We start from the raw sequence: 27,004 nt of genomic DNA on the forward strand, positions 1-27,004 counted from the left end.
AAGGACCTTTTCTGGCACAGCAACAGCCCAGATCTTAGTCAGCTTCAACATTTCATTTTATATACAAAGCAAGAACTATAAGTAACTTTCATCTCATCTAAGTCATGTTGAACTTTCAATCAATAGGCTATGTTGATACGATACCAATGAGTAGGCTATTTTACACATTGGACATAGGCTGAAGAGTGATTCAATATGCAATTGGTTTGATTCAGAGATTTCATTTCGATATAGCTAACGTTATTACAGTATACAGGCTGCAAACAATACATTTTTGGTTAAGCCCCAATCATTGTGTGACTGACTCTGGACTGGGGAAGGTCATTTTTGGAGCAGGAACTGAATTGATCATTGAAACCAGTGAGTTATTCCTGACCTTGGTAGATTCTGTCAATCACAGATGACATAATACGTGATGGTTTATGGCAATGATAATTGAACTCAATGTGTTGGAAGGGAAAATATCAACAACCCAAATTAGTTTGATTTGAAAACAGTATCCCACTTCACAAACATTTAAGTTAAATATTTATGAGTAGTCCTAACCCCTTTAGTGAAACAGTGTTTCTGTTATGCCATGTATTACTGTGTGAATGATGGGACTCAAAGACTGATCTTTGGAAGGGGAACCACACTGTCAATACAATCTAGTAAGGAACTTAATTTAACTCACTATTTCAAATTTCTGAAATCTTTACTTAGAAGAAGCAAATTGTTTAATCTGATACTTACATTTTTTTAAACCTTTATTTAACTTGGCAAGTCAGTTTAGAACATTCTTATTTACAATGACGGCCTAGGAACAGTGGGTTAACTGCCTTGGTCAGGAGCAGAATGACATATTTTTACCTTGTCAGCTCAGGGATTTGATCTTGCAACCTTTTGGTTACTAGTCCAACGCTCTGACCACTAGGCTACCTGCCGCCCCGGGTTTCACCAGGTAGCCTAATAGGAATCAAATAGAACCATAGTTTCTAGATTCCGTGAAAAACTCTTCATTTTAATCTGATTACTAAATTGGTGAAAATTGTTTTTGGTCAGGCTTGTTGTATAGTGTGGAACCCAGAAATTCCTGTTTTGATCTGGAACTAAACTATTCATTGAGACAATGCTTCTAGCTGCTTATACACGGGAAATACTGTATATACTTTCTATTGTAAAAAATAACACATTGTACTATCCCACCACTATAATATGTGTTTAGACTGTATATTTACAGTGCAGACACCAAAATAATCAATGTAATCCAAGCAAACTGCCATGATTTTGTGTTATAAACTGTAGATCAGTAAAATGATCTCCTTTGTAATACATTGTTGTTAAAATTACATAATAACTTCTACCAGTCATTGCTAAGATGCAACACTGTGACTTGTGGAGACAAACACATATATTTGGACTTGGCACAAAGATGATATGTACAGAAAAGGAATGCAAAAACTATCTTTCACTTCTTCCAACAAGAGAAAGTCAGTAGTTTAAAATGCTTGTTTGATACACAATCATTCAGCAGTATTTAGACATGGTTGATGTAAATGTCATCGTTAAACTCAACTCCTTGCTTTCTAAAGCAATTCAATGTTTTCATTAAAAGTTTCAAGAAATGTTCAAACTAAATAGGCCTGTGATCTGATATATTTTCCCACTGTCTAAACACTTCTAATAATACATTTAGTAACCATTTACATGGAAATGATGCTGCATATGCATTTATGGATGCTCTTTGAACCATCACACAATTCCAACCTGGAGTAGGTTCTTGTTGAGTACTAATTCAATGTGTGAATGATAACAACTGGAAAGTCATATTTGGAGCAGGAACTAAATTGATCATTGAAAGCAGTGAGTCTTTTTTTAATTAACATTCATTTGACAGCAGCAACAAACCTTTTGTTTGTTTATTACTTATAAAAAAAGACCTATTACAACTTTTTCAATGTGTGAATGATAGATAGGTCAACATCTACTTTGGGATGGGCTGATTGTAAATACAATTTTATTTCTTTTATCATAAATTAGTAAAGCAATGAGCATGTTAACTTGACAAAACAGATATTGAAAATACATCTTAATGATCAAATGTTCAATCAAGTCATGTTAACAGATTAGGTTTTTGTAATGAGGCCATTGTCTGTGTGAATGCTGGATATAAGATCATATTTGGAGTTGGAACCCAACTAGTTGTACAAGCACGTAAGTTGAAGAAAAATGAATTGATGCTAGTACCTTCACTAATTTCATTTGTCGAAAAGGGTTTTCACATGAGTATTTTTTTACTTTTAATTGATTCATGATAAGTTAAAAGGATAGTGAAAAAATAAGATAAAGATCAAAACTTGTTAAAATGACCAAATGAAACTATGATCAAGTATAATGACAATATATGAGCTATTATGTACGATTAATAACTTTGAAACTTTAATTGTAGGTGAGAACAAAGCCTTTAAGCCTTTGAGTGTGAACTGAAATATGAAACCCTTGCCCGAATAATGAATCAATTAGTGAAGAACCTCATCCCAATATATGTTTTTTTGAGAATGGCAGAGCCCAGGAGTGCTTTAATGGGAAAAGCTGTTCCATTCACATTGTACAAGAGGGTTTATGTACTGGAGAAAAGTATTGTGTGAATTCTGGAAATGACAAAATAACTTTTGGGAGCGGCACAAAATTAATAATTGATTCAAGTAAGTTAGTTTATTTTACTAGTAATACTTTTATAGTACTTGGTATTTCAAAATATCAACATTATTTTAATTGTCAATCTTCTAAACAAATATTGGATGCAGTCTAAAGATTGATTCAATATCTAATTGGTTTAACATAGTCAAGGAATAAAGCTGATCAGTAGCTCAAGTAAAAACACATTCTAAAAGGTAAGATTAATCATAGTTGAGTCATTTAAGAATACAATAACAAGAATACAACAACAAACGATACAACAGTGAATTCACTGTATGTGAATACTGATTATGATGAGTTAGAAGCTCTGCTGTTGGGGTCTGCTGTTTTTGTTAACCCTTCAGTTAGTGTGTGAATACTGGAACACAAAAGCTGATCTTTGGAAGTGGAACAACAGTTTTTGTGGAATCAAGTAAGATTTAAAACAGATATGAATACTGTTGCTCATACTTATACCAATCCTTCAATTTAAAATTGTCTCAGTCTGAACACTTACAGTACATATATGTGTTGTAAACTGGTATTATTAAGCCCAAGGAGTTGTAAATGCTATGTCTTACAGCTTCCTAAATGTTCTCCAAAGAGGACCTCTGGAAGTGGCAGTGATTATTTTTCTGTGAACATTCATCCAAATCAAATCAAATGTTATTGGACGCATACACCTATTTAGCAGATGTTATTGTGGGTGTAGTGAAATGCTTGTGTTCCTAGCTCCAACAGTGACTTAATATCTAACAATTCACAACAATACACACACACAAAATAAATTATGGAATTAATAAATATGTAAATATGTTATTATCCTGATGAAATGCTGCAGAATATGGTTTAATAGATACCTTACATCATTGGTAGTAGATTACAGATCTGCATTTCAGATAAAGACAAAATAATCATGCTTTGGACTATTTTCAAGGTATTATTTCAGTGAATCGTCCACTTATTAGAAGACATTCTAGGTTTATGTTATGTGGGTTCTTGATGTGTGACTCTTGGAGCCAACAAAATCATCTTTGGAACAGGCACAAAAGTAATAGTTAACAAGTAAGTTCATTTTCAATATTGTGTTAGAGATCGTTTGGACAAATCACATCATTAGGTAATTAATTGAAATGCAAAAGACATTCAGATTTGAAAAGTGATCCAAAAGTGTAAAATCAGTCTTTAAAAATGGTACCAAAAGAAAACTTTCTGTTGAGTGATCCACATAGTTGTAACTGACTATATACAAGGTATTGTTTCAGTGAAGAAATCAATTCCCTAGCAGATGAGAACATTGTTTTGCTAAGAGGTTTATGTAATGTGGGTTCTTGTTGTGTGAATACGAATGGATTCAAAATCATCTTTGGGACAGGCACAAAATTAATAGTGAACTCAAGTAAGTTAATTTTCAATTTAAATCCATTTAGGAGGTTAGTCTGAACTGAGGTGAAGTACCGTAAAATAGCCTGCTGTATGGTATCGTATCAACATAGCCCATTGATTGAAAGTTTAACATGACTTAGATGAGATGACAGTTACTTGTAGTTCTTGCTTTATACTTAAAATTACATGTTGTTGAAGATGACAGAAAAGATCTGTGTCAAAAGGTCATTCTTAGTTATTGTTCAAGGCAAAAAGGAGGCACATAGGACAAATATGAGGCAATATGGATGAATATACAATTGATGTCAAATCCATATCTTAAAGAGCCAATTTCAAAGTGGCCCAATGTGTATAAAATCATGTCAAACTGATCCACACAGTGTTACCATGTACAGTCTGTTTCACAGTGATTCAACAAAATCCTATTTGGAACAGGCACAACATTTACCGCTGATTTGAGTAAGTTCATAAAAAAATAATCTAAACTGTCTAAAGAGTTTCAGTGTATTTCCAGTGAAATGCTCTTAGCATTAGAAGATGAACTTGTATTTTGCTAAAAGGTTTATGTGCTGTGGGTTCATGTTGTGTGACTAGTGGTGGATTCAACAAAATCATCTTTGGGACAGGCACAAAATTAATAGTTTACTCAAGTAAGTTCATTAAAAAATATGTATATATATTTTTAAAGGTGGCCTAGTTACATAGTATTTACACAGGCAGACACCTATTACAGTGTAGTAACATGTTGTTACATGGTACTTCAGCTGTTACACCTGTTATTTTTTTGAGCCAATTGATACTGTGCTCTGTTTTTATTTAAACTATGAGTAACCAGAATCAGATGTGCGGCCCATTTCATTTCGGGCAATTGAGGTACTAAAATAAAATTCCAAAATTCCAAAATCAAAATTGAAAACTAATGTCCCTTCTAAATTATTGGATTGTAACTTACTTATTACATCTCCCGAATTGGTCAAATTGACTCTAACTTGTCAACATAGAGCCTGTACAGTTTATGTAATATGGATTCATACTGTGTGACTACTGGAGGTGGTTACAAGATTGTCTTTGGGACAGGCACAAGATTAATAATTAAATCCAGTAAGTAAAAACAAAGTTCCTTGTGCCAATAATCAGTGTCTAAATATTGTACTAGATTCAACAGATCACAAGAATGTTAAGTTAAGATAAATACATGGCTATTGAATGATCCAGGTTAATTCAATTTTTGAATGAGTCCCATAGTGTTGTGCTCTAACGTAAACAAAGTCAATGAATGCAAACTGATATTGCGAACAAACTCATATTCGGTCAAGGAGTAAAGCTGAATGAACAGAATGAACAGAACAACAGTATATAAAACAAGATTAACTAGTCTTTTTTCAAAAGGTTAATGTAATGTGGGTTCTAGTTGTGTGACTGATGGCCTAAAAATCATCTTTGGATCAGGCACAAAATTAATAGTTGACTCAAGTAAGTTCAATTATTTCAATATTAATGTAGTGTTTGAGAAATGGAACAAAGTTGACTGACAATTCACATACAAATGCACAAACTAAACATTGTCACATATTTTAGCTGCCAATTTATAATATGTGCCAAAAACAGATATTAATACTGTATCTCATATATCCATAACCTCACTAACTACTCATATGTAGCATCTGGTAATCTTCACTGTAAAAACTGCATTGCTTCAACGTAAAAACAGGCTGTCTAAATGTTATCTGGCTGTCTAAATGTTTAAGTTGTCAATTCTGAGAACCAAGTTAAGTTGACAAAACTAGGTCATAAAGTACTAGTGACATTATAATATACAAGTTCATCCAACTTAACATTAAGTCAAGTTCAACTAGCTAAAACATTTACAGTGATAGTTTTTGCTCAGCCTGTTTTTAGTGTGTGAATGTTGGAGGAGGAAAGATCATCTTTGGCAGTGGAACATGACTATTTGTAGAGACAAGTAAGACATCAAAACTAGGCTTTGGTATTAGGATTAATTGATTTACTAGCTTGATCGCATTGACCGTAGTGCAACTGTAGATTGCGGAAATCAACATTCTGTTGAATGTCATAATACATGTCTGGTGCCAACAATTGCTGAGACACCAGAGATGTACTTTAATCAAGAGTGAGCAAAGTCATCAAATAAGTTTGTTTAAAAAATCCATTAAAAAATGACTGCGTTATCTTACATTTAAAACATTGATGCGTGTACCAACCCCAAACATAGTGAAACAGTGTTTCTGTTATGCCATATGTTACTGTGTGAAGGATGGAACTCGAGGGTTGAACTTTGGAACTGGAACAACACTGTCAATACAATCTAGTAAGGAGACAAATGTCATGTATTTCAAATTTATGGAAATGTTTATTTAGAAGAAACACTTGTTCGAAGTCCATGTACATCTATATTTAGTGGAATTTGACATTTTCCTTGAAATAGGAATCGAATACAACCATGCGTCCCAAATCTATGTCCAACTCAAAAATGTTGATTCTGTGACAAGTCATGTGTCGTTAACTGATTACTAAATTGGGGAAGATGGTTATTGGTCAGGCTTGTTGTATTGTGTGACTGCGTCTGGATTCCAGAAAGTCCTCTTTGGATCTGGAACTAAACTGGTCATTGAGACAAGTGAGTGCTTCTAGCTGATTATACACATAATATATTTGATATGCTTTGTCTTGTCAAAAATATCACCAATTATAGTATCCCACTACTAACATGTATGTTTTATATGTTTAAAGTCTAGACACCCAAAGATGGATCAATGTACTCTTAATTGGACAATATTCCAACCAAACTACTATAAATAGGAAGTCACTAATCCTTGTGATACATTTAGTTTAAATTACATAATAACTTGAACCAGTAATTGCTAGGAGATGCAACATTGTGTGACTTATGAAGCCAACAAATGTATAATTGGACTTGGCACAAAGATTATGGTTTATTCCAGTACGTATTCCAAATAGAATCAACTGAACATCAAAAGATATACAAAAATGGAATGTAAAAATGCACAAAGGTGTCAGTGGTTTTTTGATTGGCCATACTTACTGTGTGAATGATGGAACATGGAAGCTGATCTTTGGAGGTGGAACACAACTAAATGTAGTATCTAGTAAGACTATCTTTCTTCTCTTTCGCAAAGAGGCTGTTCATTCTTAAAAGCCATGTTTGTTACGTAAACATTTAGGATAATAGTATTTACATATGGTTGATGTAAATGTCTTCATAGACACTCTAGAAAGCATGCAATCTCAAAATCTTCTAAAGGAGATATATGATCAGGGGAAAGTAAGAATCAAAACAATCAACACTCAATTCGTTGCTCTCTAAAGCGAAACAAAGAATGATATCTGTTAAGAAATAAAACTTTTCATTTAATATGTTAAAAAAAATAGTCAAACAAAATAGAATAGTCATCTGAACTATCACACAATTATTACCTGGAGTAGGTTGTGGAGTACGTTATTGTTGAGTACTAATACAATGTGTGAATGCTAACAACCGGAAAGTCATATTTGGAGCAGGAACTAAATTGATAATTGAAACAAGTGAGTATTTTTTCTAATAATATGAATTTGTCAGCAACAACAAACCTTTTGTTGGTTCATTTGTTGTGATGCAGCTGGCATGTAAACTTTCAAATTATGTGAACAATGGATGGAACAAAATCTACTTTGGTGCGGGCATAAAGGTTATTATTCAGCCAGGTTGTAATTGACAAACAAAATAGGATAGTGATCTGATATTTTTACCCACTGTCCAAGCAAATTTAGTATAATACTTTTAGTAACTATTTATCTGGAAATTATTCTATAGATGCATTTATTGATGTTCGATAAACTATTATACAATTATAACCTGGAGTAAACTGTGGAGTAAGTTATTGTTGAATACTAATTCAATGTGTGAATGTTAATAACTGGAAAGTAATATTTGGAGCAGGAACTAAATTGATAATTGAATCAAGTGAGTATTTTTCAAATAAGTATAATTTGACAGCAGCTACAAACAATTTGTTGGTTTATTTGTTATGATGCATTTGGTTTTCACATTTTCAAATTATGTGAATGATAGATGGAACAAAGTCTACTTTGGGCTGGGAACTTGTTCAGCCAGGTTAAAATTGTATGACATTTATCAGAAATAAATGAAGCAGTGAGACTATTGACAATCTTGATAAAATATATATGGAAAATAAATCCTACTGTAGGCCTATGATCAAATGGTTAGTCAAATCATGTCAACAGCTAAGGTTTTTGTCATGAGGCCATTGCCTGTGTGAATACTGGAAATAAGATCATATTTGGATTCGGAACCCAACTAATTATACAAGCAAGTAAGTTGATGAAAAAGTATGCAAATTTACTTGTTTCAAACATTTTATAAGGTTCAATAAATTGTGATTTAGTATTTTCACATGAACTGTTTCTCTTAATGAATGCATTAGGTTAAAATGATAGGGAAAATAGAGATCTCCAAATTATAAGAAAAATACATGCTAAAATGACAAAGTAAAACATATAATGGAATTAGCCTTTTTGTCTTTGAGTATGAACACAAATATACTACTTTTAAGTGTAAAACATTGCTTACTAAGTTAGTGAACCACCTCATACAGCATTTCTACATGTTTGAGAATGTGTTTTTATGGGAAACATTATCCCATTGGTGTTAAGGAAGGTTTATGCAATGGGGCAAAGTGTTGTGTGAATTCTGGATATGGCAAAATAACATTTGGGAGTGGCACAAAATTGATAATAGATTCAAGTAAGTTAATTTAATTGACTAGAAATACTATTTTATATTTCAAGATGCGATATTTCAATAAAGGCAGTTCCTTATTGTGGGATAACTGTGTTACTCTTACTATGCAATTATAAAGTAATCACTAAATTACTATTTAACAACATGTTAATGATATTCTGTTACTAGTGCAATTACATTGCTACTACAGAAGTGTTACCAAATCCAGTTGAAAAAACTATTAGAAGATTAATCATAACTATTGATCGAATGAGGTGATTATTTCTAGTTCACATCTCTAAACTACTAGATTATTAAATCATCTGTTTTCAGTTTGGAATTTCCATTAAACAGCTATCATTGTTGGGTTGTTTTTGCAACCAGAGATATCATTGTGTGAATAACAACTTAAACAAAATAACATTCGGATCTGGAACAAAAGTTGTTGTCTTGTCAAGTAAGTGCAATATCAACATAGCAATAAGTAATACTAGTTACTGTATTTTTTTATATATTTTTTTAAATATTTGTACTGTCTAAACCCATTCATGTTTGATATTATATCACTAGATATCAGTAGACTACACACTGTACAGCATTGTAAGCAACATCTGTATATATCAATGAACAATTTAACTATTCATGTAGACCTCCAACCATTAACCAATACGCATCAGACCCAAATCAATATTATCATGTTCCTGATAGTTATACCTTGAAGTCACAGAGAAAGTATACATGAAAAGTATACATGAAATGTATACATGAAAAGTATACATGAAGTCTGACAGAATAGATCTAAAGTTGTTTTGACAAATACTAACGCTAAATCTCTCTGAACTTTGCAAATACTATAATACAATTATTATATTAATATTAGTGTAATTCGCTAATTTTCTTCTGTAGAACATATCTTATAAGTAGATCTTTAAAATATCAAGTTGCAGTTAAGTATTTAAGTTTTGCAACCTGACATATCATTGTGTGAATACCAACAATATCAAAATCATATTTGGATTTGGTACAAAACTTGTTGTGCTGTCAAGTAAGTGTATATTAAAATAAGTATAGCATTTTAAGTAATAAACCTTAATATGTTTAGTTTTATATGACATTTCATCAGACTACAGTGTCGTTGTCAATAGATTTAAACATTTAAATAAATATCGTCGTTTTGCAATCGCACCACTTCAAAATATTATACTTTTTTAGATACAAAACTATTTTATATGTTAAATCTTTGAAAATCTCTTTATTACATTTTACTACAGTTTTCTTTGATGAAGCTAGATAAAGAAACGTACGCCTTGCATTAAATAGGCAATTGCAAAGGGTGGATGATAAAATTATATCTGAGAAACCAGTTGATAGTTTAGTGTCATTTAAAATATATACTAAATTCACCAATCCTGACAGTCTAAAATCCTAATCATGTATTTGCTTAGATATCAAACACTGTGTGACTGTCGGAGTCAACAGAGTTGTGTTTGGGCAGGGAACAAAGTTGACCGTCAATTCAAGTAAGTGCATAAACAAGATAGTGGTGTAGATCATCATAAATGTATTGCGTTTTAAGAATGGTTGTCAGTATCAATTACACCATTAAGAGTGGTCACTCCATGTTGACTCTGGTCTCTCTGTGATCGTTTTTGTTGAGCCTGTTGTTAGTGTGTGAATGTTGGAGTGGGAAAGTTCATCTTTGGGAGTGGAACATCACTATCTGTAGAGACAAGTAAGAAACATTGTGGGGTTCAGATTTGTTGATTTACTCGGTTGATCTCAAGTTTTGAAAAATAATTATACTGTAGCTCAATCAATCAACAATATTTTAATTGTCAACCTTCTAAACAAATATTGGACGTAGACTGAAGTGATTCAATGTCTAATTGGTTTAACCCAGAGACTTCGTTTTTATATACCTAACTTTACTGAAGCAATTGAAGCTTTATTACAGTATGCATTTTTGGTTCAGGCCCAAGCATTGTGGGACTGACTCTGGACTGAGGAAGGTCATTTTTGGAAAAGGAATTCAATTGATCATTGAAATCAGTGAGTAATTCCTGACCATCTGTTAATCACAGATGACGTAATACTTCAGGGTGATGATTTATGGCAGTGTTAAATGAACTCAATGTGTTTGAAGGGAAATTATCAATGATACAAATTAGTTTGATTTAAAAACAGTATCCCACATGACAAACGTTTCTTAAAGTTAGACATGGATGAGTGGTCCCAACCCCTTTAGTGAATCAGTGTTTCTGTTATGTCATATGTTACTGTGTGAATGATGGGACGGGAAGACTGATCTTTGGAAGGGGAACCGCTCTGTCAATACAATCTAGTAAGGAACTAAATTTCACTCACCATTTCACATTTCGGAAAATTGGAATCAAATACAACCATTGTTTCCAAATCAATGTCCAAGTCAAAGATTTTGATTCTGTGGAAAGTCCTGCATTTTAAACTGGTTACACTAAATTGGGGGAGATGGTTATATTTACCTCGTCTTGTCAAAAATAATAATAAATAACATCCCACTAGTATAACACATGTTGATAGCATTTGCATCCACTCAAAAAAATGAATAAATATTTGAAAATAATCCAACCAAACTACTATTATTTTGTACTATAATTTGTAAATCACTAATGTGAACTCATTTGTAGTACATTTTGTTTAAATGAGAAAATACACTAACTTGCGGCAGTGATTGCTAAGAGATGCAACACAGTGTGACTTATGGAGCCAACAAACTTATATTTGGACTTGGCACAAAGATGACAGTTTATTCCAGTAAGTATTAAAAATATATATAAGTACATTCAAAAATGCATTCAAAAAGGCTTGTTTGTTACAAAACATTCAACATTATTTAGATATGGTTACTGTAAATGTCCTCATAGACACTCTATAAAACAGGCAGTCTTTCAAATCAAAACAATGAACACTTAATTCCTTGTTTTCTAATGTAATACGGTGGATGAGGTCTGTTAAGAAATTATTTCTTGAATTAATATTTCTAAACAAATTGACAAACAAAATAGGATAGTGATCAAATATATTTACTCTACCGTCCAAACACATTTTTAAAATACATTTAGTACCCATTTACATGGACATTATTCTGTAGATGCATTTATGGATGTTATATAAGCCATCACACAATTCCAACCTGGAGCAGGTTGTGGAGTAGGTTATTGTTGAGTACTAATACAATGTGTGAATGCTAACAACCGGAAAGTCATATTTGGAGCAGGAACTAAATTGATAATTGAAACAAGTGAGTATTTTTTATATATATATATATATATATATATATATATATATATATATATATATATATATATATATTGATTTGACAGCAGCAACAAACCTTTATTGGGTTTACTTGTTAAGATGCATTGGGTATTCACATTTTCAAATTATGGATGAATGATGGATGGAACAAAATCTACTTTCGGCAGGACACACAATTTATTTTTTAGCCAGGTTAAAATGTAATTACCCTTATCAGAAATAAGTGAAGCGGTGAGAGTTTTGACAATCTTGCCAAAATTGATATGGAAAATAAATCTTATTGTAGGCCTATAATCAAATGGTCAGTCAAATCATGTTAACAGGTAGGGTTCTTGTAATGAGGCCATTGGCTGTGTGAATACTGGATATCAGATAACATTTGGAGTTGGAACCCAACTAATTATACAAGCAAGTAAGTTGATGAATAACTCAAAAAAAGTTAGTTACACTTGACAGGTTTAAAACTTCAATTGTATGTTAGGACCAAGCCTTTACATATTTTAGTATGAACACAAATCTTCAATACTACTTCAAAGTGTTAAATATTGCTTAACAATTTTGTGAACTACCTCGTACATTTGTGAACTACCTCGTACATTTTGAGAATGTGAGAACCCATGTTTTCATGGGGAAAGTTATCGCATTGATGTTGTTAAGGAAGGTTTTGCAATGGGGCAAAATATTGGATATGGCATAATAACCTTTGTCAGTGTCACAAAATTGATAATAGAACAAAACTTGCTGTCTGGAACAAAACTTGTCTTTTCAAGTAAGTACTATATCTACATAGTAGTAAGTAATACTAGATCCGTTTGTACTGTATTGTTTTACCAGATTCATATTTGATAGTATATAACTAGATATCAGTACACTACACACATCATTGTTACCAACACATTTCTATAACTGAATCTATTGCAATTCAACTATTCATGTTGGCCACCTACCATTCACCAATACATTTCAGACCCAAATCAATGTTATCATGTTGCTGATAATGAAATGTGAAATCTCTTTTAAAATTGCTAATTCTAATTATGACATAATGATATATTAATATACTTTTAATTATACAATGTTCTTCTCTAGAGCATATCTAATAAGTAGATCTTCAAAACATTAGATTTCTAATAAATTCTTTGCCGGGCTTTTTGGGGTCAGGTTTTTATAACCTGACCTATCATTGTGTGAATAACAACAACTTCAAAACCATATTTGGATCTGGAACAAAAGTTGTTGTCCTGTCACGTAAGTGTTTATTAAAATAAGTATTACATTTGCAATAATATAACTTTACATGTTTTGTTATGACAGTGTCATTGTCAAAAGATTTAAGCTCGCAAATAGATATTCTCGATCTCAATCGCAACACTTAAAAATATTATTATTTTTATAACTATTTTAAACGTAAAATCTGTGAAAATCTCTATATTCTATTTCTACTACAGTTTTCATTTGATGTAGTTAGCTAAATAAATGGTTATTGCTCACAGTTAATGCACTGTGTTAGTGGAACAGGAATCAATAAACTTCATTTTTGGAGCAGGAATAAAGATCAGTATATACTATATTTGAAACATCCTATGTAAAGCCTTAATTTTAGGTGATTTTACTGGCCCAGTATTATTACAAATGGCAATCAAAGTACTCCTTGCTTAGAATTCCAAAGTTTTGTATTTCCAATATCAGAGGAACAAGTTGTAGTTCACTGAAATTGCATAATGAGATCATGGTACATGACTTGAATGTTCATTCAAATCTCCCATTAAACCAATGCATGATTAACACAATATCCTATGTATGTGCTTGTATCTATAAGTTAATGATGCAGTCCCTAATGGTCATTTAGTTGTAGAGTAGGAACTTGGTTGACTAGCCAGCTACCACCATTTTGCCAATATCAGGCTGTCCATGTTGTTAAAAAAAAAAAGATTATATCAGTTAATGTTTGAAATCGCTTATAGATAGGTAAAGGCCCAGTGCAGTCAAAAACGAGATTTTTCTAGGTTTTATATATCTTTCCACACTATGAGGTTGGAATAATACTGTGAAATTGTGAAAATTATGATAATGCCCTTTTAGTGTAAGAGCAGTTTGAAAAGACCGCCTGAAATTCCAGCCTGTTTTGGTGGGATGGAGTTTTGGCCTGATTGGTGACATCACCAGGCGGTAAATTAGTTAAAAGACCAATAAGAAAGAAAGTTCCAAACCTCTCCACCAATAACAGACAGTTTTCAGTTTTCCCCTCCCGACTCAGAACACTCCCAGATTTCTTTTTCTTTTTGACCACTTTAACATTCTTAATTGTTACCCAGAAGTTATTTGATATCGAGATAAAAACGGCTGCAATGGACCTTTAATTGATGTAACATAATTCTTTATTTGAAATACTCTGCATTTAATTGATTCATTATAGGTTAAATGAATAGTAAGATAGAAAATAAGATAAAGATCAAAACTTGTTAAAATGACCAAATGAAACTATTAGAGTACAATGACATTATAAGAAGTTAAGAACTATTGCGTACAGGTCATGAGTTCAAAAATGTAATTGTGGGTGAGAACAAAGCTTTGATTGTGAACAGAAATATTCAAACCTTGAACGATTAATGAATCAATTAGTCAACAACTTAATCTGAATAAATGAGAATGGCAGAGCCCAGGAGTTCTTTCATGGGAAAAGCTGTTTCATTCACATGTTAGAGGGGGGTTTATGTAATGGGGAAAAGTGTTGTGTGAATTCTGGATATGACAAAGTAACCTTTGGGACCGGAACAAAATTAATAATTGATTCAAGTAAGTCCATTTACTAGTAATACTTTACTATTATTCGGTATTTCAAGATTTGGTATTTCAATAAAGGCAGTAACTTGTTGTGGGGTAAACAAAATATTGTTGGGTTGTTTCTGCAATCGGACATATTATTGTGTGAATAACAACTTCAACAAAATCATTTTTGGACGTGGAACAAAATGTGTTGTTCTGTCGTAAGTGCAATATCTTCATAGTATTATGTAATACTATTTACATTTGTACTACATTGTTTAAACAATTCATATTTGATATTTTATCAGAGACTATACACTATACAACATTGTAAGCAACACATTTCTATAACTCCATTAACAATTCAGCTATTCATGTAGGCCGCTTATCATTAACCAACATGCATCTGACTCAAATGAATTGTATCATGTTATTGATAGCCAATTAAGGATGTGTGAAACTATACATGAAGTCTGAGCAGATCTAAACTTATTTTGACAGATACTAAATCAGTAATGTGAGAACCTCAGTCTTGAAATGCTAAATCTCTGAACTTTGCAAATTCTAAGAGGAAACTGTACATACAATCTTAAGTAAAATCTAGTTGTTTGTTTTTGTAATGAGGCCAATGTCTGTGTGACAAGTGGATTCAAAATATCATTTGGAAATGGCATCCAACTAATTGTGCATTCAAGTAAGTTTATAATGTGTCTACGATAGTAGTAGCAGCAATAAATATTATAGAAAATATATCTTAAAAATGATGTATTGGTAACTTGGTAACATTTTACATTTAACTTGCTACTATATCTGTGAAGTAGGGCTGTAGTATCTATAATGATTATTGGTAGACATTTACACCTCATCGTTATTATAAGAATTACAATACATATAATTACAAAACACACCATTTTAACAAATTGGTTTCACCTTCCATACTTTTATGTTTTTGTATGAGAATAAGTTATTGTGTGAATGAGTATCAGAAGATCACATTTGGTTCAGGAACCAACATTTTCATTATGACAAGTACGTTTAAAATGCCAGATCTTATCCAATTTGTAAGATATTAGTTTTGAGTAAAAAGTATTTCAAAATCTCAAAGTAATCTGAAAATGGTGTAACAGTAGATTACAGTACAGTACTTCAGAGAAACATTATAAACATATTGCATACTGGCTAAAATGACACATATTGTCAATTGCAATCTTGCCAAAAAAATAGCCATTACTTGAAATACTAAACTACTTCATATGTACATTCAGTGAATTGAACATATTTACATATAATTTAGAATTGATCAAAAATTGAAAGTATATATTCATCTTTATTTAAATTATGCTACAGATTTAATTTGATGTAGCTAGCTAACGATAAATGGTATTGCTCACAGCTAATGCACTGTGAGTGACTGGAACAGGAATCAATAAACTTGTTTTTGGAACTGCGGTAAAGATCACTATTGAGGCCAGTAAGTACTACATTTGAAACATCCTATGTAAAATCTTATTCTTACGTGATTTAAATGATTCAGTATTATTACAAACAAAGTAGTCCTGCTTAGATCACCAAAGGTTTGTAATGTCTGTCTGAATCCTAATTTGAAATCATGGGGCATGACTTGAATTTTCAGTAAAATCTCCCATTAAATCAATGCATGATTAGTTCAATATCCTAACTTTTGTTCGTGCATCTATAAGTTAAGATGCAGCCCCTAGTGGTTATATAGGAACAGATAAAGTGTAAAAACCGGAGATAGCTACCTTGAATGCCACTTCATAAAGAAACCTTACAACTAGGCCAGGAGTTAAAGACATAAACCTGACACTGACCTTGTTAAGGGTGTACAGTATATGTTTGATATAATTGATGTTCGGGGTATATAATTTGCCAACATGATTTGGTTATTTTCCCGTAAGAAATCTGTTACAGAAACGAAAACAGGTTTTTGTGGGTAGGTCCATGTCTGTGACAATCTTTGGGTAAGGGATTACACTTTTTCTTTAAAAAAATCAAATGAAAATGATAATGTAGCATACATTAGAACAGCCAATGTGACAGCTAGCTTGATAACGGTCTCATTATGGAGTGTAACTACAGGTAGTTCAATGAAATGCGGAATCAGCATATTCACAGCATAAGGCTAAAGTAGTTATTCTAAACATTCTTGCAAATGAGAAATAATGGTTTTGAGTTGTAGAATCGGAACTTGGTTGACTAGCCAACTACCATCATTTTGCCAATATCAGTTGTATTTGTATTTGTATCAGTTCATTTTTTAAATGCTCAGACATAGTTAACCGATGTAACATCATTCTTTATTTGACATGCTTTGCATTGTCATGATGCCACTATTTTGAATCGAACCAAGGTCTTAGAAATGGAGGCCCAAGTTCTAAATACATGTTTATTTTTATGTTTTACAGGAGAGAAACATGAGCCATCCTACTACAGATTGAACTCAAGCAATACCACAGCTTGCCTGGCTACAGATTTCAGCGCACACGATGCTAATACACACTCGGAATTCAACAAGACAGAGGCCACCAGAGTGAATGGGGACAGCTACTACAGCCAGGTTGCCCTCGCAGAAAATTGCCCGGAAGGTACTTTCAGATGTTTCAAATCACAGCATATTACCTTATTTATGTGCACTCATTGTGAACATCACTTGTGTAGATTAATATGACGATTCTAAATGTTGCCACTAACCATACTGTATGATATACTTAACTATTTATTTTCTCTATTTGCCAGGAGATGGTTCAGAGAAATGTGAAGCAAACTGGTATTTTGACACAGGTACATATCAGAGCATTTACTCTCTCATTTGTGATATGATCAAACGTCTAAAAAAAAACATCACCCTATTTGGCACTTGTTACTTATAATATAAGATATTGATCAATATGGTATTTCCATTTCTAGATGCAAAGATCAACTTCCTATCCCTGACCATTCTGGGCCTGAGAATTCTGTTCCTGAAGACCATCGTTTTCAACGTGCTGATGACTCTTCGACTGTGGATGAGTTAGAGTGAGTTTCTCTTTATAACTCAATCTGCAAGGCATAACATGGTTTAGTGATTGAATATTTTCATGGAAAGGTATATTGTGAACAAGACAATGCCTTGTTTTCCAAGACTGATATTTAGCATGACTCTTACCTCTGAGCATGTGTATGTGTATATCATGCACTAATTTGTTTGTTTTATTTATATATTTTCAGAAGATGTCCATCAGTCCCTCAAAGACAACACAAGAAATCCTTCCCAGAAGAACTACTGAATTGACTTGTAATTACATTCTAACTGTAGGAAGTAGATTGCACTCATTGGAATCTCTTGATTGTCTGGAATGTCAAATACATCACTATCCTCCCAGACAGACATTGGTTCAAATTAAGAATCCAACATTGGTTTGCAGAAAATATGTCTGTTGAAAGATTTGTAAACATGTTCTTCAAGTGATAAATAAGATGTATTATAATTTGCTTATCTGTATATATATTTTTTCTCCAACTGTTGTGACTTGTGATAGTACATCCAAATGTTTTTGATTATGCTCTCTCTTTGCTTGAAATATCATGAACCTCAATTTGTATTATTCTTTAGAGTAAAAATATATAGCTAAATGTAACAGAAATATATAAGAAATTGTTCCTTTTTGTATGTTGATATAAAAAACAATCTTTGTAAAGTGTTTTGTTTTGATGAAAATATTAATTCAATAAATACATTATATGGAGTTATTTGTTTTGCCTAAAGTTTGTAATGTATATTCAAAGTTGATTACATTTTTTGTTCATATAGCTACTGTATTAGTTTTCACAAAAATCCTCCAAGTCATTTCCTTCATGCCTTCATTCCTTCATGAGTATACCTCATAATTCCCATTAATCAGGCAACACATGTCTGAATGTTTTAGAGACACACCTAATGTAATGTTCATTAATAAGCTATTATAAATGCTTTATAAATACGCTTTTATTGCTTACAACATGTTACTCTCGTCTAGATGTTTATAAATGCAAGAATACCCATTTATTAACAGCACGTACACCACATTAATATTGACACATTTGTATATAATAAACAAGTTATATTACAATTATAGGATTATAATAACATTTTGATATTTTTTTGAATCAAGTGGTTTTATTTTTGAATTTGTAGACGAAGAACTAAACCCCATGTTGATTTGATCATTATATGTGTCAGGTTTTCCAGGGTATACCAGCAAAGGCAGTATGAATGAAAAGTTAAACACATTGCTGGCAGCTGCCTTTGCTCAGCCTGTAAGCTTAATAAATATATCCACAACCCACATCCACACCACCTGTTCTTTCCATTTAAATAAAACACGTACATTTCCTTTGTTTTGTTTTACATTGTCAAATCACATTTCAATTTATTAGTCACATGCGCTAAATGCAACAGGTGTAGACCTTACAGTGAAATGCTTACTTACTAGCCCCTAAATAACAATGCAGTTAAAAAAATACGGATAAGAATAAGAAATAAAAGTAACAAGTAATTAAAGAACAGCAGTAAAATAACAATAGCAAGACTATATACAGGGGGGTACCGGTACAGAGTCAATGTGCGGGGGCACCGGTTAGTTGAGGTAATATGTACATGTAGGTAGAGTTATTAAAGTGACTATGCATAGATGATAACAGAGAGTAGCAGCGGTGTAAAAGAGGGGGGGGGGGGGGGGGGGTTCAATGCAAATAGTCTGGTTAGTCATTTGATTAGATGTTCAGGAGTCTTATGGCTTGGGGGTAGAAGCTGTTTAGGAGCCTCTTGGACCTAGACTTGGTGCTCCAGTACTGCTTGCCGTGCGGTAGCAGAGAGAACAGTCTATGACTAGGCTGGTTGGAGTTTTTGCCAATTTTTAGGGCCTTCCTCTGACACCGCCTGGAATAGAGGTCCTGGATGGCAGGAAGCTTGGCCCCAGTGATGTACTGGGCCATTCGCACTACCCTTTGTAGTGCCTTGCGGTCGGAGGCCGAGTAGTTGCCATACCAGGCAGTGATGCAACCAGTCAGGATGTTCTCGATAGTACAGCTGTAGAACCTTTTGAGGATCTGAGGACCCATGCCAAATCTTTTCCGTCTCCTGAGGGGGAATAGGTTTTGTCGTGCCCTCTTCACGACTGTCTTGGTGTGCTTGGACCATGTTAGTTTGTTGGTGATGTGGACAACTTGAAGCTCTCAACCTGCTCCACTGCAGCCCCGTCAATGAGAATGGGGGCGTGCTCGGTCTTCTTTTTCCTGTAGTCCACAATCATCTCACGTTGAGGGAGAGGTTGTTGTCCTGGCACCACACGGCCAGGTCTCTGACCTCCTCTATATAGGCTGTCTAGTAGTTGTCGGTGATCAGGCCTACCACTGTTGTGTCAACGGCAAACTTAATGATCGTGTTGGAGTCGTGCCTGGCCGTGCAGTCATGAGTGAACAGGGAGTACAGGAGGAGACTGAGCACGCACCCCCGAGAGTCCCCTGTGTTGAGGATCAGTGTGGCGGGTGTGTTGTTACCTACCCTTGCCCCCTGGGGGCGGCCAGTCAGGAAGTCCAGGATCCAGTTGCAGAGGGAGGTGTTTAGTCCCAGGGTCCTTAGCTTATTGATGAGCTTTGAGGGCACTATGGTGTTGAACGCTGAGCTGTAGTCAATGAATAGCATTCTCACATACAGTTGAAGTCAGAAGTTTACATACACCTTAGCCAACTACATTTAAACTCAGTTTTCACAATTCCTGACACTTAATCCTAGTAAAAATTCCCTGTCTTAGGTCAGTTAGGATCACCACTTTATTTGAAGAATGTGAAATGTCAGAATAATAGTAGAGAGAATGATTTATGTCAGCTTTTATTTCTTTCATCACATTCCCAGTGGGTCAGAAATTTACATACACTCAATTAGTATTTGGTAGCATTTCCTTTAAATTGTTTAACTTGGGTCAAACATTTCGGGTAGCCTTCCACAAGCTTCCCACAATAAGTTGGGTAAATTTTGGCCCAATCCTCCTGACTGCTGGTGTAACTGAGTCAGGTTTGTTGGCCTCCTTGCTCGCACACACTTTTTCCAGTTCTGCCCACAAATGTTCTATATGATTGAGGTCAGGGCTTTGTGATGGCCACTCCAATACCTTGACTTTGTTTAAGCCATTTTGCCACAACTTTGGAAGTATGCTTGGGGCAATTGTCCATTTCGAAGACCCATTTGTGACCAAGCTTTAACTTCCTGACTGATGTCTTGAGATGTTGCTTTAATATATCCACATAATTTTCCTTTCTCATGATGCCATCTATTTTGTGAAGTGCACCAGTCCCTCCTGCAGCAAAGCACCCGTACAACATGATGCTGCCACCCCCGTGCTTCATGGTTGGTGGGTGTTCTTCGGCTTGCAAGCGTCCCCCTTTTTCCTCCAAACATAACGATGGTCATTATGGCCAAACAGTTCTATTTTTGTTTCATCAGACCAGAGGACATTTATCCAAAAAGTACGATCTGTGTCCCCATGTGCAGTTGCAAACCGTAGTCTGGCTTTTTTATGGTGGTTTTGGAGCAGTGGCTTCTTCCTTGCTGAGAGGCCTTTCAGGTTATGTCGATATAGGAGTCGTTTTACTGTGGATATACAGTGGGGAGAACAAGTATTTGATACACTGCCGATTTTGCAGGTTTTCCTACTTACAAAGCATGTAGAGGTCTGTAATTTTTATCATAGGTACACTTCAACTGTGAGAGAAGGAATCTAAAACAAAAATCCAGAAAATCACATTGTATGATTTTTAAGTAATTAATTTGCATTTTATTGCATGACATAAGTATTTGATACATCAGAAAAGCAGAACTGAATATTTGGTACAGAAACCTTAGTTTGCAATTACAGAGATCATACGTTTCCTGTAGTTCTTGACCAGGTTTGCACACACTGCAGCAGGGATTTTGGCCCACTCCTCCATACAGACCTTCTCCAGATCCTTCAGGTTTCGGGGCTGTCGCTGGGCAATACGGACTTTCGGCTCCCTCCAAAGATTTTCTATTGGGTTCAGGTCTGGAGACTGGCTAGGCCACTCCAGGACCTTGAGATGCTTCTTACGGAGCCACTCCTTAGTTGCCCTGGCTGTGTGTTTCGGGTCGTTGTCATGCTGGAAGACCCAGCCACGACCCATCTTCAATGCTCTTACTGAGGGAAGGAGGTTGTTGGTCAAGATATCGCGATACATGGCCCCATCCATCCTCCCCTCAATACGGTGCAGTCGTCCTGTCCCCTTTGCAGAAAAGCATCCCCAAAGAATGATGTTTCCACCTCCATGCTTCACGGTTGGGATGGTGTTCTTGGGGTTGTACTCATCCTTCTATTCCTCCAAACACGGCGAGTGGAGTTTAGAGCAAAAAGCTCTATTTTTGTCTCATCAGACCACATGACCTTCTCCCATTCCTCCTCTGGATCATCAAGATGGTCATTGGCAAACTTCAGACGGGCCTGGACATGCGCTGGCTTGAGCAGGGGGACCTTGCGTGCGCTGCAGGATTTTAATCCATGACGGCGTAGTGTGTTACTAATGGTTTTCTTTGAGACTGTGGTCCCAGCTCTCTTCAGGTCATTGACCAGGTCCTGCCGTGTAGTTCTGGGCTGATCCCTCACATTCCTCATGATCATTGATGCCCCACGAGGTGAGATCTTGCATGGAGCCCCAGACCGAGGGTGATTGACCGTCATCTTGAACTTCTTCCATTTTCTAATAATTGTGCCAACAGTTGTTGCCTTCTCACCAAGCTGCTTGGCTATTGTCCTGTAGCCCATCCCAGCCTTGTACAGGTCTACAATTTATCCCTGATGTCCTTACACAGCTCTCTGGTCTTGGCCATTGTGGAGAGGTTGGAGTCTGTTTGATTGAGTGTGTGGACAGGTGTCTTTTATACAGGTAACGAGTTCAAACAGGTGCAGTTAATACAGGTAATGAGTGGAGAACAGGAGGGCTTCTTAAAGAAAAACTAACAGGTCTGTGAGAGCCGGAATTCTTACTGGTTGGTAGGTGATCAAATACTTATGTCATGCAATAAAATGCAAATTAATTTCTTAAAAATCATACAATGTGATTTTCTGGATTTTTGTTTTAGATTCCGTCTCTCACAGTTGAAGTGTACCTATGATAAAAATGACAGACCTCTACATGCTTTGTAAGTAGGAAAACCTGCAAAATCAGCAGTGTATCAAATACTTGTTCTCCCCACTGTAGATACTTTTGTACCTGTTTTCTCCAGCATCTTCACAAGGTCCTTTGCTGTTGTTCTGGGATTGATTTGCACTTTTCGCACCAAAGTACGTTAATCTCTAGAAGACAGAATGCGTCTCCCTCCTGAGCGGTACGACGGCTGCGTGGTCCCATGGTGTTTATACTTGCATACTATTGTTTGTACAGATGAACGCGGTACCTTCAGGCATTTTGAAATTGCTCCCAAGGATGAACCAGACTTGTGGAGGTCCACAATTCTTTTCCCGAGGTCTTGGCTGATTTCATTTGATTTTCCCATGATGTCAAGCAGAGAGGCACTGAGTTTGAAGGTAGGCCTTGAAATACATCCACAGGTACACCTCCAATTGACTCAAATGATGTCAATTAGCCGATCAGAAGCTTCTAAAGCCATGACATAATTTTCAGGAATTTTCCGAGCTATTTAAAGGCACAGTCAACTTAGTGTATGTAAACTTCTGACCCACTGGAATTGTGAAATAATCTGTCTGTAAATAATTGGTGAAAAAATGACTGGTGTCATGCACAAAGTAGATGTCCTAACTGACTTGCCAAAACTATAGTTTGTTTTAACAAGACATTTGTGGAGTGGTTGAAAAACAAGTTTTAATGACTCCAACATAAGTGAATGTAAACTTCCGACTTCAACTGTAGGTGTTCCTTTTGTCCAGGTGGGAAAGGGCAGTGTGGAGTGCAATAGAGATGATTAACCCGATAGTACACGGCAACATTTGAGTCTGTGTATTTAACTAATATGAGGACATTTACTAGTCTCTAGACTGTTTGTATTTGTATATATTATGGATCCCCATTGGCAGCAACTGCTCTTCCTGGGGTCCAGCAAAATTAAGACAGTTATATACAATAAAAAAAACAGATTTCACAGCACATTAAGTATGTGCCCTCATGCCACTACTACCACATATCTACAACACAAAATCCATTTGTACGTGTCTTCATAGTGCGTATGTTATCATATTTTTGTGCCTGTGTGTGTCTCTCTTCACAGTCCCACTGTTCCATAAGGTGTATTTGTATCTGTTTTTTTAAATCAGAGTTTCTGCTTGCATGAGTTACTTGATGTGGACTATAATTCCATGTATTCATGGCTTTATATTGTACAGTACTGTGCACCTCCCATAGTCTGTTCTGGACTGGAAAACAGCTTCTATCTCAAGGCCATCAGACTGTTAAACAGCCACCACTAACATTGAGTGGCTGCTGCCAACATACTGACTCAACTCCAGCCACTTTAATAATGGAGAAATTGATGTAAAAATGTATCACTAGCCACTTTAAACAATGCCACTTAATATAATGTTTACATACCCTACATTACTCATCTCATATGTATATACTGTACTCTATACCATCTACTGCATCTTGCCATCTTTACATTTAAGTCATTTAATTGATTTGCACTTTTCGCACCAAAGTACGTTAATCTCTAGAAGACAGAATGCGTCTCCCTCCTGAGCGGTACGACGGCTGCGTGGTCCCATGGTGTTTATACTTGCATACTATTGTTTGTACAGATGAACGCGGTACCTTCAGGCATTTTGAAATTGCTCCCAAGGATGAACCAGACTTGTGGAGGTCCACAATTCTTTTCCCGAGGTCTTGGCTGATTTCATTTGATTTTCCCATGATGTCAAGCAGAGAGGCACTGAGTTTGAAGGTAGGCCTTGAAATACATCCACAGGTACACCTCCAATTGACTCAAATGATGTCAATTAGCCGATCAGAAGCTTCTAAAGCCATGACATAATTTTCAGGAATTTTCCGAGCTATTTAAAGGCACAGTCAACTTAGTGTATGTAAACTTCTGACCCACTGGAATTGTGAAATAATCTGTCTGTAAATAATTGGTGAAAAAATGACTGGTGTCATGCACAAAGTAGATGTCCTAACTGACTTGCCAAAACTATAGTTTGTTTTAACAAGACATTTGTGGAGTGGTTGAAAAACAAGTTTTAATGACTCCAACATAAGTGAATGTAAACTTCCGACTTCAACTGTAGGTGTTCCTTTTGTCCAGGTGGGAAAGGGCAGTGTGGAGTGCAATAGAGATGATTAACCCGATAGTACACGGCAACATTTGAGTCTGTGTATTTAACTAATATGAGGACATTTACTAGTCTCTAGACTGTTTGTATTTGTATATATTATGGATCCCCATTGGCAGCAACTGCTCTTCCTGGGGTCCAGCAAAATTAAGACAGTTATATACAATAAAAAAAACAGATTTCACAGCACATTAAGTATGTGCCCTCATGCCACTACTACCACATATCTACAACACAAAATCCATTTGTACGTGTCTTCATAGTGCGTATGTTATCATATTTTTGTGCCTGTGTGTGTCTCTCTTCACAGTCCCACTGTTCCATAAGGTGTATTTATCTTTATATATCTTTATGTAATACATGTACCACTAGCCACTTTAAACAATGCCACTTTTATATGTTACATACCCTACATTACTCATCTCATATGTATATACTGTACTCGATACCATCTACTGCATCTTGCCTATGCCGTTCTGTACCATCACTCATTCATATATGTTTATGTACATATTCTTCATCCCTTTACACTTGTGTGTATAAGGTAGTTGTTGTGAAATTGTTAGGTTAAATTAATCGTTGGTTATTACTGCATTGTCGGAACTAGAAGCACAAGCATTTCGCTACACTCGCATTAACATCTGCTAACCATGTGTATGTGACGAATACAATTTGATTTGATTTGATTTGACTTGGGGACTGTGAAGAGACCTCTGGTGGAATGTTTTGTTGGGTATGCATGAGTGTCTGAGCTGTGTACTAGTAGTTTAAACAGACAGCTCGGTTGGTTCAACATGACAATACTTCTCACAAATACAAGATGTACTAATATGCATGTCAATCTCTCCTGGCTCAAAGTAGAGGGGAGATTGATAGGCATATTATTAATGTTAGCTCTCTGTGTACATTTAAGGGCCAGCCGTGCTGCCCTGTTCTGGGCCACTTATAATGTTCCTAAGTTCCTCTTTTTGGCACCTGACCACACGACTGGACAGTAGTACAGGTGCGACAAAACTAGGGCCTGTCGGACCTGCCTTTTTTGTGCCTTGTTGATAGCATTGTTAGGAAAGCAGAGCAGCACTTTATTATGGACAGACCTCTCCCGATCTTAGCTACAGTTGCATCAATATATTTTGACTATGACAGTTTACAATCCAGGGTTACACCAAGCAGTTTAGTCTCCTCAACTTGTTACATTTCCACATTATATACTGCAAGATTTAGTTAAGGTTTAAGGTTTAGTGAATGATGTGTCCCAAATATAATGCTTTTAGTTTATGAATTTTGTTGGAGAGGCTTTCATTAAAGAACACCCTTTGTGATTTCATAATTCATAAATCAAAGCCCTCTGTAACATACTTGCATACAGAATTACCAGTGTTTTGAAATTTTGCTTCCAGAATTATCTTCAGCATTATTCATACTGTAGTTCAATATACATTGCCTTGCAAAAGGATTCAGAACCCTTACATTTCTTCCCATTTTATTATGTTACAAAAGTGCGATTAAAATTGATTGTATTGTAATTTTTTGCCAACAATATACACAAAATACTCTGTAATGTCAATGTACAAGACACATATATATATATAGTCTTTGCATATGTATTCAGCTCCCTGAGTCAATACATGTTAGAAACACCTTTGGCATCGATTACAGTTTTGAGTCTTTAAGAGTTTTGCACTCCTAGACTGTGCAATATTTGCCCATTGTTCTTAAAAAAAATATTCAAGCTCTGTCAAGATGTTGGGGATCATGGCTAAACAGCTATTTTCAAGTCTTTCCGTAGATTTTTAAACATATTTAAGAC

The 27,004-nt window shown here is 35.0% G+C and overlaps 1 gene segment (V, D, J or C); it reads left to right on the forward strand.

Moving 5' to 3' along the window:
• LOC139550809 (T-cell receptor alpha chain constant-like) overlaps window positions 1-18,612 on the forward strand; it is a 42,378-nt gene extending 23,766 nt beyond the window's left edge. The window contains 4 exon segments of the C gene segment in view: window positions 17,293-17,472; window positions 17,624-17,668; window positions 17,795-17,902; window positions 18,095-18,612. Of these exon segments, the coding sequence occupies window positions 17,293-17,472; window positions 17,624-17,668; window positions 17,795-17,901 (332 nt within the window).
• The last annotated feature ends 8,392 nt before the right edge of the window (window positions 18,613-27,004 follow it).

The sequence above is a fragment of the Salvelinus alpinus genome, chromosome 23 (assembly GCF_045679555.1).
Source record: "Salvelinus alpinus chromosome 23, SLU_Salpinus.1, whole genome shotgun sequence".
Lineage (NCBI taxonomy): Eukaryota > Metazoa > Chordata > Actinopteri > Salmoniformes > Salmonidae > Salvelinus > Salvelinus alpinus.